General features: G+C 36.3%; 2 protein-coding genes across 2 annotated transcripts; one reads left to right on the top strand and one right to left on the bottom strand.

The window, feature by feature from the left end:
* Positions 1–4,028: 4,028 nt before the first annotated feature.
* Positions 4,029–9,923, bottom strand: LOC109239168 (probable beta-1,4-xylosyltransferase IRX14). Its single transcript, XM_019405692.1, has 3 exons — positions 8,834–9,923; positions 7,975–8,529; positions 4,029–4,627 (listed from the first exon to the last, which is right to left on the bottom strand). Exons 1-3 carry the CDS (start codon positions 9,550–9,552, stop codon positions 4,399–4,401), a joined length of 1,503 nt encoding a protein of 500 aa, XP_019261237.1. The 5' UTR covers positions 9,553–9,923; the 3' UTR covers positions 4,029–4,398.
* Positions 9,924–15,690: 5,767 nt separating this feature from the next.
* On the top strand, positions 15,691–17,816 carry LOC109239169 (pentatricopeptide repeat-containing protein At3g14330). Its single transcript, XM_019405693.1, has one exon. It carries the CDS (start codon positions 15,725–15,727, stop codon positions 17,663–17,665), a length of 1,941 nt encoding a protein of 646 aa, XP_019261238.1. The 5' UTR covers positions 15,691–15,724; the 3' UTR covers positions 17,666–17,816.
* The last annotated feature ends 874 nt before the right edge of the window (positions 17,817–18,690 follow it).

The raw sequence follows: 18,690 nt of genomic DNA on the forward strand, positions 1-18,690 counted from the left end.
ATGAGATAAACCAACTCACAGTCCATTGATCCAAAGCCTTTCTCCAATTTGAGTGTGTCAGAGCTCCCTAAGAGCCTCAATGGAACTTCGGGCAGTGCTCACACCCAAATTGTATCACCAGAATAGGGACAAGTGCAGTGGAAGTGTCAGGCCTCAAGTGTCCAAGTTCGGAGGGAGCTCAATTCGTCCCAAGGCAAGGCTCACAAGAGGGGGGCAGAACTTAAGTCTAAGAGAGAGTGCAAGTGAAGAAACAGAGCTTTAAGAACTAAGGAAGTAAAGAAGAGGGAAAGGGGTGCTGAGAAACAGTTACAGAGTAAAGGATTTCACACAAAGGGGTTCAGGGATTGGGAACTGCAAAGAGCCTATGTACTTAGGCATTAGTTAATTCTGGACATGCACAACAATAGGGAGTGTTGTTGTGCTTACAAAATCAACCAGAATACACAACATATAATGGTAACATAGAGGTTATGATCCCAGGGGAATCAAGTTTGAGTCATAGACAGCAATACTTAATACTGTCATGCCTCAAACAAACCATTAGTATCAAACACATTGGGGTAGGGGTTTAGGATGCATAATAGATTCAGAACAGGCAGAAGGGAATTACAACATGCTTAGAATAAAGTACTGAATCAAACACAAGCAGTAGGCAGACAAGAAAATAAAAGTATTAAGTAAACATATTGTTGTGATGCTGAAATCTTAATCAAGACATACCAGTTCAAAGAAGCAAAAATGCAGTAAAAGCAGGTAGCCGGACTTTGAAGACAAGCCACAGTACAAGTAGCAAGAGAGAATATTTTTGAGTATGAGTGTGAGTTCATAAATTAAGAGTGTTCGTGTGTTTGTATTAATGAAAGAGCAGGGTACTTATAGTTTGAAAACAGGTGGGAAATAAGGCAAAAATTATAGTTCAGCAGTAATTATGGAACTATGTGTCAATTAAAATCAAATCAGTATAAGACTTCCTTTAATTAAGGAGTTACAATTAAACGGTAATGGGCAGAAGGCATTTAAGGAAAGAAATCAAGTAGAACACCATGTATAGAATAGACAATTAGGGGTAAGTGCATAGAGGTTTAATTAAAGGAAGAATCTTTGAAATACTCGGTTAACCAAATAAGGTAAGAAAACAAAGTAAAGTTGCAGAAGGTGGAGACAATCGAAAACTAGTAAGTCAAGGATTTCAAAATCACTGACTTAAGGAGAGTAACATGGGTTCCCATGAATAAACCAAGTTAAAGACAAGAGAATCGAAAGTCTAAAGGGAAGTTTTCAAATCAATCCAAGAAACAGGGAATCAATAAAACAAGGAAAGAATCAATTACACGAGTGCAATCAGAATTACTCAAGGAGGTGTGAAATCAGTTTAAAATTAAAGGTCATTTTAGAGGAAAATTTAGCATATAAAAGAGTGCATAAACATTAAGCATGCGAGGCTGAACTCATGCCAAAGAGAAACATCATGCAATAACAAGAACAGAGTCAGTAGCTAGTGAACACGGTAGTCACATAAGTCGATTTCAGTAACTTAGTAGTAGAGAAAAGGAGGGAGTATCAAATAGCATGCAAAGTGGTCAAGTGAAAAGACCTTATAGAAAAGTTTAGCAGGAAGTCAAAATCACATAAAGAAACAAAAGATTTCAAAATTCAGTCGAGCACATATGAAACAACTCGAATAGGTCTAAAGCAAATTAGGGATTTGAAACCAATCGAATTCAGAGCATGACGAACAAGTAAATCACATAGCAGGTAATCTCAGAACTCGAATGAACCCCAAATTTTAGGGTTTTCACCATCAGTCGAGTATAGAGATGAAAGACAAGTAAATCAGACAGAATACTAACAAAATAAATTCAGAAAATCTCAAAAAGGAACTAAGACCTTTAACATGCACATTCTAGCAGAAGAACAACACAAAGACACACGTTAAAAATCAGGGAAAGCTTCGAAATAACTTAACAAAACCCTAAATCGGAAAGAGAAAGGTTCTGAAGGTAAAGTTTTGAAAGAAACCTTGAAAAAACGTTCATAAGCTTAGAGTAAACACAGATCTAAAACAGATCTAAAAGAATCGGAAGAACCTCAAAGGTTAGGGTTTCAGAAGAAACCCAGATGGTGAGAAAGGCTTGGAAAAATATCGGTCTAGGCAGGAGAAGTCAAGAATCAGGCTTGAATAGCCATGGCTGGCCGGAGGAGATGACTGGAAACATCCATAAAACTGAAAACGAACAAAGTCTGGGCCAAGCTTCTTCAAGTCTAGCCTTGAAACTATGATAATCGAGCATGTAGGAGTCATAGGAGGTAGATACAAGCCTTCAATGGCTTTGGAAGTCATGGATTCGTGAGATTTTCAGGTGGTAGTTGAGGGCGGCGACTAGGGTTTGAGAGGGGATTGAGAGAGAATTGAGAGAGAAGGGGGGTTTGAAGGCGGCTGCAAATGAGAAATGACTAGGGTTTGGGGGTAATTGGGAATTAAAAAAGGAAAGATTTAATGGTGGCCGTTGATCATTTTGAAATGATCAACGACCTGGATTGAATGGGAATCCGGGCGGGTTGTTTAAAAAGGGTCGTGGGTCGGGTAGGCCTAGGAGGGCTGGGTGATTGGGTTTTAAAAATGGGGATCAAAATCAGGCTCAAATAAGGCTAAAATTGAAATAAACGGGGCTAACATTTAAATGGTCATTTTTCCTTTATTTGTTTTACAAAAAATAGTAGAATAATTTCTGAAAATAAATTAAAGGTACTAAAATGATTGATAATACGTAATTATCAAATTAAAAAATACTGGAGTCAATTTTATAATTGTAAACACAATTAAACCTTAAAAGAGGCTAATATTGCAATTATATGCAATTTAGCTTTTAAAATACTAAATAATTTTGTAAAAATTATGTTATCTATATTTTAGTATAAGTATGAGAGTCCAATAAATAAATCACCAAAATGATAATTTTGGGAGTAATTATTGGGCTTTTCTGGATAAAATGGGGCAATAAATTGATTTAAAAATCTTTTAAAAATTAAGGAAAAATAATAAAATATTTGGACATACCTATATATGCATACATATGCTATTTTGAAAGTATTTTGCATATTAAAATATATAGGGAAAAATTGGGTATCAACATGGATTATAGCACACGAAAATCTGGGAATCATCCTGAACTCATGTTTTATGGCCTTAAAACGCCAAAAAAAACAAGGAACAATCATGGCTAAGCAATGACTATTGTTCATTAGATCGTTTTTTATAAATCCGCAAAGTTTTAGGAGATTCGAGGCCGGTCGCCCAAATTCATGTAGATGGCGTGGCTATAGCACACGAAAATCTTGGAATCGTCGTGAATTCTTATTTTATGGCCCTAGAATGCCAAAAACGAGGAACGGTCATGATGAAGAAATGTATATTGTTCATTAGATCGTTTTTTATAGGCCCGTAAAATTTTAGGAGATTTGGGACAGTTACCCAAATTAATGCAGATGGCGTAGACTATAGCACACGAAAATGTGGGAATCGTCATGTATTCTTCTTTTATGGCCCTAAAACGCCTAAAATGAGGAATGGTCGTGGCGAAGCGATGACAATTATTCATTAGGTCGTATTTTATGGGCCCGCAAAATTTTTGGAGATTCGGGGTCGGTCGCCCGAATTCATGCAGATGGCGTGAACTATATAGCATATGAAAATCTGGAAATCGTCCTGAATTCCTATTTTATGGCCCTAAAATGCCAAAAACGAGAAACTATCACGGCGAAGCCCCATTGTTAGCTAACCAAAGTACCTTTAAGGGAAAATGACACTATATACGCTCTCAAAATAATAGCCGAACAAATATGTATTTTTGTATATTTTTTGTATATATATACATTTTTATATGTTCTATATTAAAAAATATACAAATTTTATATTTGCCCTACCTTTAATGCCAATAAAACCAAAGGCCATGGCACGAAGTTACGATCCTTAAGGGGTTTTAAAGGATTTGGTTGACATGAGCACAGAAATAAACAATGTCACGAAATGAAAAAGAAAAACCAAGATTTGAGCATAAATTTCTCATCTCTAAATGTTGTCATTTTACATATATAAACTCCAAGCCACAAATACAACCTTTGGCAAAAAAAGGAGTCTGGTAACAGTGACAACAACAACAAAAACACCCTTCTAACTGAGAATCAATTCAATTACACAAAAGACTAAAGAACCAAAAATAGGACAGAAAAAGAAATTGATGAAGATGGAGTAAAAAGAAGTGGAAAAGAATACAAGATATAATTGAATAAAAGGACAGGTAGTATGTATTAATTGCTATTGTAAGAAATGCCTTCTCCTATTTACGAGACAAGGATAGTAATGTGGTCTTCAAACTTGCTGAATTCACAGATGTTTCACTAGTTCTCCGCTGCTTGCCTGGCCAAATGACGGTCATCCACGTTCTTTGCTACATGCTTTCTCTTTCCCCGAGAACTACGTTTTCTTGATCGTGTTTTTGGTGGGCGCTTCTCGGTGTGTTCTTGCATAGTGACCAACTTTTCACCGGAGGGGAGCTCTGGCGGAGCATCTGGCCATGGCGTTCGTTTTGCTGGGACAGTCACATCTAGTGGAGGGTCGATGATCCATCTGCATTTTGGATAGGAATTAGTGATATTGCATTGAAGTGAAAGTAACCAATATGTCTAGCTTAAGCTACATAATCAAAGCACATGCATAGTAATGTGTCCCACGGCACTAATGCTGTTTGTACTGCTGTTGATCATCTTATAGGTATGAGGATTATGCCCCCATTTACATTATTTCACGAGAATGGGTAAGTGCGGAACTTAATTTTGAGCTAGTCTCTAAGGTCAACCACACCAAGTGTTAGAACTTTTGAAGTCTTCTTCATCACTTAGCAACAAATATAGCTTGTCCACTTGCTCCCTCGTTAAAGTCCTACTTAACAAACTAAACATGCCTTACACCTCTAAATTTTCTTCCTTTTTCTCAATTTCCTGTTTGTTGTTATCTAGTCTATCTAGTGCTAACTGCTCCTTTATTTTCTCTTAGTTTCCCTTGTGAATGTCTCATTTCAAAACATTCTTTTTTTCTTTAATAACAGTAGTGTCCTGGCCAACTTACGCGCACCTCGAGCAATTCCACATGGCATCTGCTACCTCCCACCAGCAACAAATACCAGGTAATTTTGTCCACCAACAACCAAACTTAGATAAAGCAGGGCAGCTCGGTGCACAAAGCATCCGGCAGTCACGCAACATCCACGGAATGCCATCTTCGGTGGATGCGCCCCTTCACTTAAAGGCGGATAGGGCACTGAGCCAACCTTTTAGATTGAATAAAGTTACTAAGCTAATCACCTCACCTCTCTTTCTTACCCACCCTTATTAGTAGTAGGCAAGCTTTCTTTCTCGCCTTTCTTCCAGCTGGCCGCACCCTAAGGAGTGTGATGTAGACAGCCTACCCTAACGCAAGCATTAGTGGCTGCGTCCACGGCTCGAACCCGTGACCTATAGGTCACTAGGCCACACCCTTGGGTGCCTCATTTCAGGCCATTCTTTCCTCATCTCTCATTACTCCTTACGGGAAGAACGCACATATTGTAAAGCTGATCAAGGAAAAAAAATTGGACTAGTAGTAACAACTCGTCTTTAGTAATTTTTTTGATCAGGTAAGGTAACAACTCGTCTATAGTAATTTATCTTAGTCCACACATTCATCATCCAATGTTCGCCTAATAATTGTAAAACTTGTAACTGGAAGCTCTAAGCTCTTGGTTTCAAGCTAACAAAACAGGTTTGTTAATGACATTACTGAAAGCTTCGAAGCTATCCATTGATAGCATCTAACACAGATTTCCTGCTTATCTACACACTAGTACGAAGCAAATTTTAAAATGAAATGTATTTTTAGTAGGATATGTCATCTTTGATACTAACGAGCACGTTTGTTAAGGACATTACTGAAAGCTTCAAAGTATCTCTGTCTAGACAGCATCTAACCCAGATTTCCTGCTTTCATCTATACTAGCACAATTTACGAATCACATGTAACATGAAATGCACTATGATTATGCATTATATTATATTTGATACTTCGGAATCAGAGAAGATTATTAGGGTATTTAATTGCCAAAGTTAGGCACTGAATACTCGATAGAGCTAACAAATAGCCAAACTTCTGGAATATGCAACGAGTTCAACACTGGCTTCTTTTTTTAATGAGTTCAAACCTCGCTAACAACTTATATTCTAAAAATGAAAATATAGCTCAACATTTACAAAGATTTCCTCCCAGATGTGATTCACCTTTTTACTCGAGCAAAAATAGATCAGGAAGAGACCAAGCATGTAGAGTCGGGACTCGGGACTTCCCAGTGATAAATTAAATATAAAAGAAATAACAATCGGAGCTACTTAAAGTGCAACTCACACCTTTTTCATCTTTAAAATGCAACTTAGAACTTAAACACTAACTGAATGAATAACAGGATACAGATGGAAATATGAGGGATATAATCGATTTAGTGCTGAAAACCATAAATAGAATAGAAGATGTCAAAGTAACATAGGCTCCATCGCACAAATAAATAAAAAACCTTATTTAAGCCTAAATAACCCTACCTCCACACCATTGATACCTAGCAACCCAACACTCGTTGTAGTCAAACTAAGTCCAATACAGTTACCATTTAACTGTCACAAACAGCATAGTTCATAACCAAACTAACAAAGATATAAACAACAGTCGCATAAGAGATGTCATCTAGACTTCAATAATATATTATGTCATTATGGCATCGTCAAAGAAAACTAAAAAATTCACCGACCTAAATCATTATTGCGTGGACGGCAGAAATTATTCATGACAAGAACTCACTCAAGGCTCCACTTCTATCAACTAGGGTCACCTTTTTCTTTCTCACTTTCAAAATTGATCTCTAACAGTGAGATCAAAGTTTGAATCAATCTGCTAACATGTAATAAGCTATTCACTGTATTGCAAAAGAAAAACAAAAAGCTAGCTACTAGATTTCTCTAACAAAAGATCAACAATTTCAGGAGAAAATAGTCGGGATGTTTTCATTAATGTAATTCTTGCAATTGGAGCAATCGTGCTCAGGAAAGAGTAAAGCCAATTGAGCTAACGAAGAAAACACCAACTCTCCTGAGTCATTTCTAAAATTCAATAGGCATATCAATTAAATCATGAACATGAAACCATAAAATAACCCACTCTTGGGATATTCACTGAAGAAAGCGGAGCTTTATATGCTGATTCCTCCACCCTCTGAAGCCCCACGGCAGCATGAAGACATACACAGACATCCCTAGTGGCACCAAAACTACGACGTTTGACCAGATTTTACCAAGAGCAACCCAACCCAAGCAACCAACTGATCAGTAAGGGGATTACATGACCTCCTGATCTTCGGACCCACTATCTTATTAATACGGGGGGGATTTGGGGATCATTGATAGAAAGACTCTTTATCCTTACCAATCAAAGAAAAGGACGAAGGGAAGGGAAGGAATATAAAAAAAATCATACTACTAGTCTCTTCAGATCAAAATTCGTCCTATTACTATTAATTCCTAACTTTATTAAGTTATTCTGACACCAGTCCTATTTCTCCTGCTGTTTCATGGCTTTGCACTAAATTATACGCAACAAGATATGGCACCGTAAGAACAACAACAACATACCCAGTATTATCCCACACTGTGGGGTTTGGGATATGGCACCGTAAGAACATTATCAAAAAGAAAACAGATACGGCAACCTACGAGGATTTGTCATGCTTCAATAACATATGACAATCTTGAAACAAGCACGGCCACAATTATGGCTAGGTGATAAAAAACTTACAGAAAGTGATAAAGAAATGTTAGAAACAACAAACATAATATTCAACGCTAAGAATATTCAAAAAGCGACGCTACATGTAGTCAAGATAGCGCTAGACAACTAACCTGGCAGGGAATTTGCTGTCTGCCCGTGCTTCAACGCGGAGCCACCACAGCATAATTTTGCGCCCACAACTTCCGAGAGGCTCCACCATTGAAGGATCCTTCAGCAAAGATAATGGGTTCTCAACATCCTCCCTTTCCCCCATTACAGCATCCAAATCCTTAACCCATTCAGGCTTATCTTCCGCATCTTTCCAGACCAATCTGGAATTCAACACAAAGCCAGCCCATTCAAGCTTCCTTGGCAGCACAACTGCCCTATCACCAATGAATCTGGCACTCTTCTCCAAGTAGGGGGAAGAATCAAAAGTGTGCCAACCAACAAGATGGTCTGATGAATTACAAGCGGGACCTTGAACAGGGAATTGCAAATTCCTCTCTTCCTCTTTTTGAACTGTCGACAACTCCTCCTCAGAACCACCCGAATGAGCAAGAATGCCCACCGACAGAGCGCCAATCCATTTCACTTTTTGGATCTCATCAAATATCTCTAAACTATGCATATTACTATCATCAGCAAATATCACAATCCCATCCAGCTTCTCTTCTCTCACATATCTGTTCCATCACACAAACACAAACCACACTATCATGTTACAGTTCTAAAATTATTCTATACCACCTACAAAAAACACAGTACAGGTGTAATCAGGCGGAATTCAATTTTTAAAATTCTTAGCACTGACCTCACTATACTTCAAAATTATGGGTTCAGAATCTAATATTTGTTGGAATTCTATCTTTCTTCACATATATATCTATGTTCCACGTAAAATACTAGGTTCGATTGAATCTAACACTACATCCGCCATTGCGGGTGTTAAAAGTGAACAGCTATTAAGCAGAAACAAACTTCCATTACCTCAAAGCGCGAAGTCTCATTTTAGCCTCTAATTTATGGCGATCTTCCCATGAAAGAGGCATCTTCTCGCGTAATCCAATATGAATAGTCTTCTTCAAACCCGATTTAGCTATCAACGAGGCGGTCTCATTAGTTGCTCCTCCAGCTTCCACCACAATCCACACAACATTATAAGGCACATTCATCAAAGAATGCATCACACCAGTAAGATGCAAAGTCTGAAAAGTCCTCACATATGTTGGTGTTACAACAATCACATCCCTTGGACTCTTAACACCATATTGCAACTTCTGTTCCCTTTGAACTATCTCCATTATCTTATGTGCCTGCATCACCTCAGTAGCATTCGGATGGGGCCACGGCCGTATTAATATCCCGTGCCGCCCCACCACCACCCTACTACTACTACTCCCCCTCACCACCGCAACCTCCGCCGCCGTCCCCGCCGTGCCATTACCGGAAAATGACATCATCTTAGCCGGATCATGAAATAAAACACTGTTTGGAGCTGACGATGAGCTGTTATTAGTGAACAAAAGGAAGAACACTAAGCGTGAAAACCTGAAACCCAGAACTAAACTGATCAAACAGCAAACCCCATGAAGCACAAGCCAGAAAATAGTCGCCGGAGACTTAACAGACCCATCTGACGGCGAATCTAACGGCCCTCTAAAGCTGTTGCTCCGGCGACCTTGTTGTAACGCCGCTAACTGTTTCATTTTTTAGTATAAAATTCAAAAGGGTGTCAAGATCTTGAAGAATCCTGAATTTTTATGAAGAAAAGAGTGGTCTTTAAGATTTTTTGAAGAGAAAAAGCGTTAGTTGGGGAAAGTGTTTGGTGAGAAGTTAAAAGGGTTTAATCAAAGAGAAAAAACAAAGAATGTTACTTTAAGCTTAAGAATCTAAAAGGGGTTGCTTACTAACTATGTTTTTATTATATTTGAATTTCAACGATTGAAAATGACGCCATGAACAAACAGTGGAAGCTGAGAGAAGCTTCAGATGAAGAAGAAAGAAATTGACTAAAATGGATTCGGGTCACAGGTAGATCCGAATATGAGGGATGTTAAGACAGGGGAGAAAGAAAGGGGAGAAAATCTAGGGGGAGTAGAGGAAAGGGTATTTTTGGAAATGTGTATGTGAAATTATTACAAAAAATAAAATTTGGAAAGTTGTTAAAGCGGGGTTTTTTAAATGGCAGAATAGCCTAAATGGCACCTGTACTTCACCCATCTTGTCATGCCGGTCCCCAAAGTTAGACATTTGCCAACTGAACACTTATATTCATTCAAAACGTGAATAATAAACGCTTATCCAACGTAGCTGCCAGTGCGTGTATGACAATCGCTTACACGTAGGACGCCACGTCAATAATTAGAAGACCACGTAGGCTCCAAGTCACACACCATGGCCAAATAGGATTAAAATCGGCCCAAGATTATTTAACCCCCAAACCCACATTTGCCCCTTATTTTATAATTAACCGCGTAGTTAGGGCTTAGATAGTATCGAACAACAGTGAGTGTCTCCTCTCTTCTCTTCTGTGATTTCTCTGATGAGGTTATTCTTCACTTTCCGACTTCAGTTCTTTCTCGATTACCAAACTGGCTGATAAAGACTCCCCAAACTTGCTGAAAATTACTCCCACTAAGAGACAACATTCTCAAGCTTGTCAAATTACCCAAAATTGTGGAATCAAACCAGAAAACCTATTCCCACCAAGGTCAAGTATCCCCAATGAAGCAAGATTCATTATACTCTCATGAACTTCACCAGTTAAGGTACTGTTAGCCAATCTAAACTCAATGATCCTAATAGCATGAGGAGCATTGACAGATGACCCATTACAGAAAAATGATGCAGGGACCACCCCAGATAGTTGATTTCGCAACAGCGAAATTACTTGTAAACTAGAAATTGAACCAATTGTAGCGGGGATTAATCCCTGCAGATTATTATCACCAGTGCTTAAGTGTATTAATGAGGATATGTGAGCTTAAAATTGATTCGGGATGTTGTTAGATATTACCTAGATCTGGAAACTTTGCACATTATAGCTGCGACAATTTTCTAATGGAGGTTTGAATTGGAATGGCGGCAGTAGCTTATTTGTTGGAGGAGAAGCAGAAAAAATCGACTTTTAAAACAAAAGGAGATGGCAAAAATTGATGGGCAACGAAGAATCACAGGAAAATAAAATTCTATTTTTTCACTGTTGAAGCTAACAAACAAAGAAGAAGGCATCGGATTTGCTAAATTTAGCTTCTATATTGTTCAACAATGGAGAATAAGGTAGAAAGAAGAAGATGGTTGTTAAATAGGCTAATTTATTACCTTTAGGGCTTTTTTAAATATCTTCACGCCCCTTACAAGCGTGTGAATCACGCACTGAAGCTACATATGACACATAGGATAAGCCACGTTGGATAAGCGTTTATTATTCACGTTTTGAATGTGTATAAGTGTTCAGTTGACAAATGTCTAACTTTGGGGACCGGCATGACAAAGTGGGCGAAGTACAGGTGCCATTTAGGCTATTCTGCCTTTTTAAATAATAAAACTAATGATGGGTGATTATTTTTTCTCCTAATTAATGGTGTGATTAATTAAACAAATAATTGTGCCACTTAAAATGCTCAATATTATTAGTGTACTTGCTGTTATGTGTTAATAAATAATAATTTCTTGGTCGGGGAATCAGAATCCAAAAATTACACTCGCATTATTTTACTCTATGTGATATTATATTTTTTAAAATATTTTTAATTGTTAATTATTACTTATGATATAATATCCAAAACATATAAAATTTATTTCAAAAGTATAAATAATTTATATCTAAATTTACTTCAAAAAATTAAGTAATTTGATTTTCATGATACTTCACATAAGATAAAATTAAGAGTTCACTTTTATTACTACCTTATTATGTCTTCCTTCCCTTGGTAAGTGTCACAATTGATGACCAGCTTACTTTAGAAAACTATTTCAAAAAATCATATTACTTTATATATAATTTAAGTTTAAGTCATGTAATATATTAATTCAGAAAATTGAGATGAAAAGAGGAGAAGATCCATGGGAAGAAAAGGGCACTTTCCGATATTCAGTCATAAAGTTTTAATTTGTTGTTTGTTCCGTCGTTCGTATTTATTATTTTTTAATTTTCGGTATATTAAAGAAGCGAACGAAATAAGTTTTTTGTGGTGACATCAGAATTTGCGCCTACAGCGAAGTGCTGTTATAGAGAACATATAGTACAACATAACATGAAAATTGTTTCCGAAAAAAAACTTGGCTTTTATAGTGAAGTGTTGTTATATACGGATGTTGTTATAGAGAGGTCTGACTGTATTATATCTATTTAGGAGCAGTCCATTAGTTTTTTTGATCCCACTCGATTTTTTTTTTAAATGTGAATTATTATGAAATTTGAAAAGTTGTTAAGGTGGGATTTTTTGTAACCAAACTAATAATGGAACTTATGGCTTATGGGGTGATTAAACAAGTAAATAATTGCGCTACTAAATAATCTTAACAAAATAAGTAAGTATACTTACTACTATAAATAAATTATGTCCAGATCCATTGACTATATGAGCAAGAAAATTAGTACTACTATTTTTCCCCCAAAAATTCATAGTTATATTCATTTATTTATTTACATGCATCTTAAAGTTCTCTTTTTCCCCCTTAATATATCATATTATATAATACACGTTCTTAATTATTATTTTTCCACGGGTAGTGAATATAATTAAGTAATTAGGAGTACCTATTCTATAAAAAAAAAAAAAAAGACAGTGTCTGAAAAATATTGTATTGGAAATTAATTTGATTGCACCCTATAGGTTATATACCATTAATGTTGAGTACTAGACAATGATTTTTATTTATTTATGAATAATTATTAGTCACGTTGTGCTTCCCTCCTAGTCGTAATAATTATCTTTAATATCATGAGCGATACGGAAATAGATCGAGTAATCTGTTTCTTTAATCAAGAAAAAACATTTCTAGTTTGTATGATCCAATCATTGATCGCGTTTTACTTAAAAAGATAACACTGTGATTTAATAAATGAACAGCTGAAATATTTTTAATTGTCGAGGATTATAATTTAGAGGAAATTGGTGAGAGTTTTAACATAGTAACGTGAGTTCGATTCTAATTATTTCTCTATCTCAGTCCCCTTCTTTCCCTTATGTAATTGTTAAAGAAATAATTAGAGGGTGCAACAACAATAAACGATCCTGTAAAATTCCACAAGTGAGATCTGGGGATACTAGTGTTACGTAGACCTTACCCCTTCCCTCAGGGAGTAGAGAAATTGTTTCCGATAGACTCTCGACTCAAGAAGATGAAAAGAGATAATATATCAGTACCATCAACAAAAGAAATAATGACAACATCATAGGAACCAGGAAATAGATGAAAAGCAAAAATAATAACCAGTAGATAAGGCCCGACACTACAAAAACGAAAGAGTAGTGTGAACACAACATTGACCACTAGCAGACTATGATAAAATCCTATCAGACTAGCCTCACACTTGTACGAATTAGAAATATGCTCAACTACCTCCTAACCTACAATCTTAATGCCCGACCTCCACAGCTTCCTATCAAGGGTCATGTCTTCGGAGATCTGAAGCCACACCATATACTGCCTGATCATCTCTCACCAATACTTCTTAGGCGAGAGGTGATCAGGCAGGATATGGCGTGGCTTCAGATCTCCGAGGACAAAATTAGAGGATGCAATGCTTACAAAATTTATTATTTACCAATCTAGAATTATTTAATCCTGAGGTATATCGATCATGTAATATATGAGTTCACGTGAACTCAATATTTTATGTCCAGGGTCTCATACTAACTTGAAGTCGTTATACGAACTCATAAACATTAAATTGTGAATTCACCTCTGTTTTAATCATTTGAGTATAGAAGTCAAATATGAAATTATTAATGACATATATTAGAATCAAATTGTGATATGTTTGGTGATTGTGCGTGGGCGCAACAAAATATTGAAGACAGGGATATTTGAGTCCATGAGAAGGACTGGCTAATTGCTCAAGAAAATTGTCAGCTTTGGCTCTTTCAAAATGGAGATTAAAGTAAATTAATTTTTACTTTTAATTTTGTTTTGGATTGTCAATTATTCTACTAGGACGAATTGGAAATAATTAAAAAAGGAAAAGCATTTAAATTAATGTTTGGACATTCTCATTTCATTATTATTCAACAGTTAGTAGCAGGGACGGATCCAGCCTTTTTAGTATCGGGTTCAACTGAACCCTGTACTTTCGTCAAGGAATATGAATTTATGTGCAAAAATAAAATTAAAAAAAGAATTTATGTGCAAAAATAAAATAAAATTATATAAATAATTGATATGAAGCCATAACTTTAAAAATATAACGGGTTCAATGCTAAAAATATTGAAGGTTGAACTCATAGAGTTTAAATCCTTAATCCGCCTCTCTTAATAGATACTGATAGATACAAGAATATAAATCCCTTCTTTATCTCATGAATTTGGAGTAATATCTAAGTGAAGCTTTTGTTTGTCCTCACTTGACACTAATTTCAAAAAGAAAAATAAAAACTATATTTCAGTTCTTGAATTTATTATTAAGTGAAATTATGCACAATTCTAGTTATAGATTATGAAGTTGTGTAGTCAATTTTCACTCAAAAATTAATCATCATTGATTAGCAATTCAACCTTATGATAGTAATTATTACTTCAAACTTAGTCTCCAAATTGTTTGTACACACCTATTTCAGTTTAGAAATTTGTGCTCGAGAGATAGTTGTTCATACACTAATAAGGGATATATGGATTCTCGAGAAAAGCCGTGATGCCCCCCGCCCGGATCCCATGAGTGAATCGAAAGTTTGCAAATACGGAGAAACCCCTTGATATTTAGTTATTTACCAAACTAACTACTAAAAAATTAGTACCTAGCTAGAAATTACTTCCTCCGTCCATATTTACTTGTCAATTATTAATTTGACACGTTCCTTAAATAATAAATAATATAATAATTTGACCATATTACTTTTATTTATTATATGTTTAAAAATGAATTAGAAATAAATAGTATACTTAATAAGAAGAGTAAAATAGGTATAAAATAATAAATTGTCCATTACTTTTCCAAATTTAACAAAGAACAGTTTTACAACACTTTTTCCTCCTCAGATCTATTCCAAATCTGCTGTATTTCCTTATGAAAAAGCTAATAAGTTATAAAAAAATTCTTCAACAATTCAAAACATTAATTTTCTGCTGATGAGCTACCAAAAATTGTGAAAAATTCTCCCGCAAAGAAAGCTGAAGGCCTATCGGAAACAACTTCTCTACTTGCATAAGGTAAGGGTAAGCAGGGGCATAGCCAGTATTTCAAACCCGTAACCGACAATGTGGCTCCCCCTCTGGGGTTAAGGTAACTATCTTTTTCGTACCCTACTTGTGAAATAAGATTGAATTTTATTGTTGTTGTCGTCGTCGTCGTCTTCTGCAGAGAAAATAGTAATTACTTTTCACCTATGGACCTAAGTTTTTTCCCCTATAAATATCCAAATTCTTATCAATATCACTTGCAATCAACATTTACATATTCTTGCCCATATTTAATTACATAAATATAGGTCAAAACACTATCTTCATATCTTATCTCATATCTTGTAAAGTTACCATATAAACTCTATTTACCAAACTAACTACTAAAAATTTGATATTTCCCAAAATAAGACATATTTCCTGAGAAAATTATTTTCTTCCCTATCAAAAATTCTGTTTTAATTATTATTTAAAGGAAAAGATCCCAAATATTTATCAACCAAACCATAGTGTAAACGAACTTTTCACAAGACACCAATGGCGATTCCCGCCATTTCTCTACCAACTGTCACAACTACCATAACTGCAACTTCAAGCTTCAACAAGCTTAACAAAACACCTCCAAAACCCTTCAACACAAATCTCAAATCCCTCACTAAATCCGGAAAACTAAACGATGCTCTTCTCCTATTAGAATCCCAGAAAAATTCTCAACCCGAAAACAAAGAATGTTATTTGAATCTCCTCCATGCATGCATTTCACAAAAATCATTAGAACATGGTCACAGGCTATATCTTCATCTTCTTTTAAATCCAAACAGAAGTAAATTGCTTAATGACCCTTTAATTTTATCTAAGTTAATTACCCTTTTCTCTGTTTGTGATCAGTTAGATGAGGCTCGTCGTGTTTTCGTGCACCACGGGCTTGAAAACGAAGACCAACCCGAATCAGTTTGGGTTGCAATGGCAATTGGGTATTCTAAAAAAGGGTTTTTTAGGGAAGCTTTGTTGATTTATTGTCAAATGTTGTTTAAGTCCATTGAACCGGGGAATTTTGCGTTTTCTATGGCTGTGAAAGCTTGTTCGGGACTTTCAGATTTGAAGGTCGGTAGAGGTATACATGCCCAGATTATTAAGGCTGTTAAAGAACCTGATCAAGTTGTGTTCAATGCTATTTTGGGAATGTACAGTGAGTGTGGGTGTTTTGAAGATGTGTTGAAGGTGTTTGAGGAAATGCCTGAGAGAAATGTTGTAAGTTGGAATTCGTTGATCGCGGGGTTTGTTAAGAAAGGACAGGTTTTTGAGGCATTTGAGACTTTTAGGAGAATGCAAAGAGATGGAGTGGGATATAGTTGGGTGACTTTTACTACAATTTTAGCTGTCTGTTCTCAAGTTACTTACCTTTATTATGGGAGAGAGCTACATTCTCAAATTGTTAAATCAACTAAAGTTCCGGATCTTGTTTTATTAAACTCACTTTTGGATATGTATGCGAAATGTGGATCTATGGAGTATTGCAGAAGAGTGTTTGAGAAAATGAAGTACAAGGACATAACATCGTGGAATACTGTTATCAATGGGTATGCGATTAATGGTTTAATGGAAGAAGCAATGAAGTTGTTTCATGATATGGTCGGTAGTGGAGTTAGGCCGGATGGGGTGACATTTATCACCTTGTTGTCTGGCTGTAGCCATGCTGGGTTGGCGGACTTAGGCGAGGAATTGTTTGAAAGCATGAGTGGAGATTTTGGAATTCGTCCGTCCTCAGAGCATTATGCTTGTCTTGTGGATTTATTAGGTAGAGCTGGGAAAATTAAAGAGGCACTTCAAGTAGTGGAGAAAATGCCCGTCAAGCCTAGTGGAAGCATTTGGGGCTCACTGCTCAATTCATGCAGACTTTACGGAAATGTCTCTCTTGCAGAACTTGTGGCAGAGCAGCTATTTGAGATGGAACCTAACAACTGTGGAAATTACGTGATACTATCAAACATTTATGCAAATGCAGGAATGTGGGAGGGAGTTAAAAAAGTGAGGGAGATGATGGAAAATAGGGGAATCAAAAAGGAAGCCGGATGCAGCTGGATACAGGTTAGAAATAGAGTACACAAATTTATGGCTGGTGGCGGTTTTGAATTTCGTAATTCAGATGAATACAAGGAAGTATGGGATGAATTATCAGAAGCTATAGACAAAATGGGGTATAAACCTGATACGAGAGTTGTGCTTCATGATGTAAACGAGGAAACAAAAGCAGCATGGATATGTGGGCATAGTGAACGGCTTGCTGCAGTATTTGGTCTGATTCATACTGGTTCTGGTATTCCAATTAGGGTGACAAAAAATCTTCGAATTTGTGCGGATTGTCACTCTTGGATGAAGTTTGTGTCAGAAATAGCGAGAAGAAAGATTATAGTGAGAGATACAAATCGGTTCCACCATTTTGATAAAGGTTTATGCTCTTGCAATGATTACTGGTGATTCTCATAGTTGTTATTCTGTAAATAATCCCTTTAAGATCTTTTTTTCTGAGCTACACATTTATGTCATTTGTATGAGAATTGAATGTCTTGCTGAGAAAATGTAGTTCTTTGTTTTCCTCTTTACAAATTGAAATGAGTTTGTGAACCCAGAATATAGCTCTATATGGAAGAAATACACAATCCACATTACCTGCCGCTGGGTAATAGAAGTGTGACCACCTCATCTAAAAGATGTTAGAGAGGAGACACTTTTATTTATACTTAATTATGTCTTCAATACACTCTCTCATGTGGGAGGCTGATTCTTCTTATGGACCCAGCATCTGAAAATTCTTTTTGATAATGGGTGGTGGGTCCGTCTGCTTAATACAACAACAATAACAACTACCCCCATCTCATCTAAAAGCTTAAGCTGCTAGAGATGATACAGTTTTATTTATTTTATTATGTTTTCAACAAATAGTTCCTTTTTTATTCTCCTCTACGAGCCACATTAAGGAAATGCCAAAATTCTTCAAAATAATTAAGGAGTAAATCTAATAGACTTTATACGCCAAGATGAATTGATTAGATAAGAAAAGTTGTGATATGTGCTTCTGTAAATCTGCTTGGCTTAACTTTCAGCTTTGCTTTCTGCTTCACTTCGAATGTTTCCAATCTGTACATGAAGAGTTAAACTTCATTTCTCTTCCAATTAATAAACATCATCAAAGTGTCTATACCGGACCAGCACGGGAAAGTACTTGGTGAAGCCACTTGGTTAATTGGAGCTATGTAGCATGTGGAATGGCTGATTACTAACCTCTTGACGGTAAGAACAACTTTTATGTTTCCACTTCTGACTTGAACTGGAAAATAGACAACCAGATTGCTGGTATAAAAGAATGAGGGGAGAAAAGGAAATTTCGGGAGTTCACACATAAATCCCAGTAAAACGAAAGGAATGCAAAGGAGAACCAACTCAGAGTTATTAGCATCTCTCGTGTCAGCGTTCGCGATGGTTATTTTCCCTTAAAATGTGTC

This window comes from Nicotiana attenuata, unplaced genomic scaffold (assembly GCF_001879085.1).
Source record: "Nicotiana attenuata strain UT unplaced genomic scaffold, NIATTr2, whole genome shotgun sequence".
In the NCBI taxonomy this organism is placed as follows: domain Eukaryota; kingdom Viridiplantae; phylum Streptophyta; class Magnoliopsida; order Solanales; family Solanaceae; genus Nicotiana; species Nicotiana attenuata.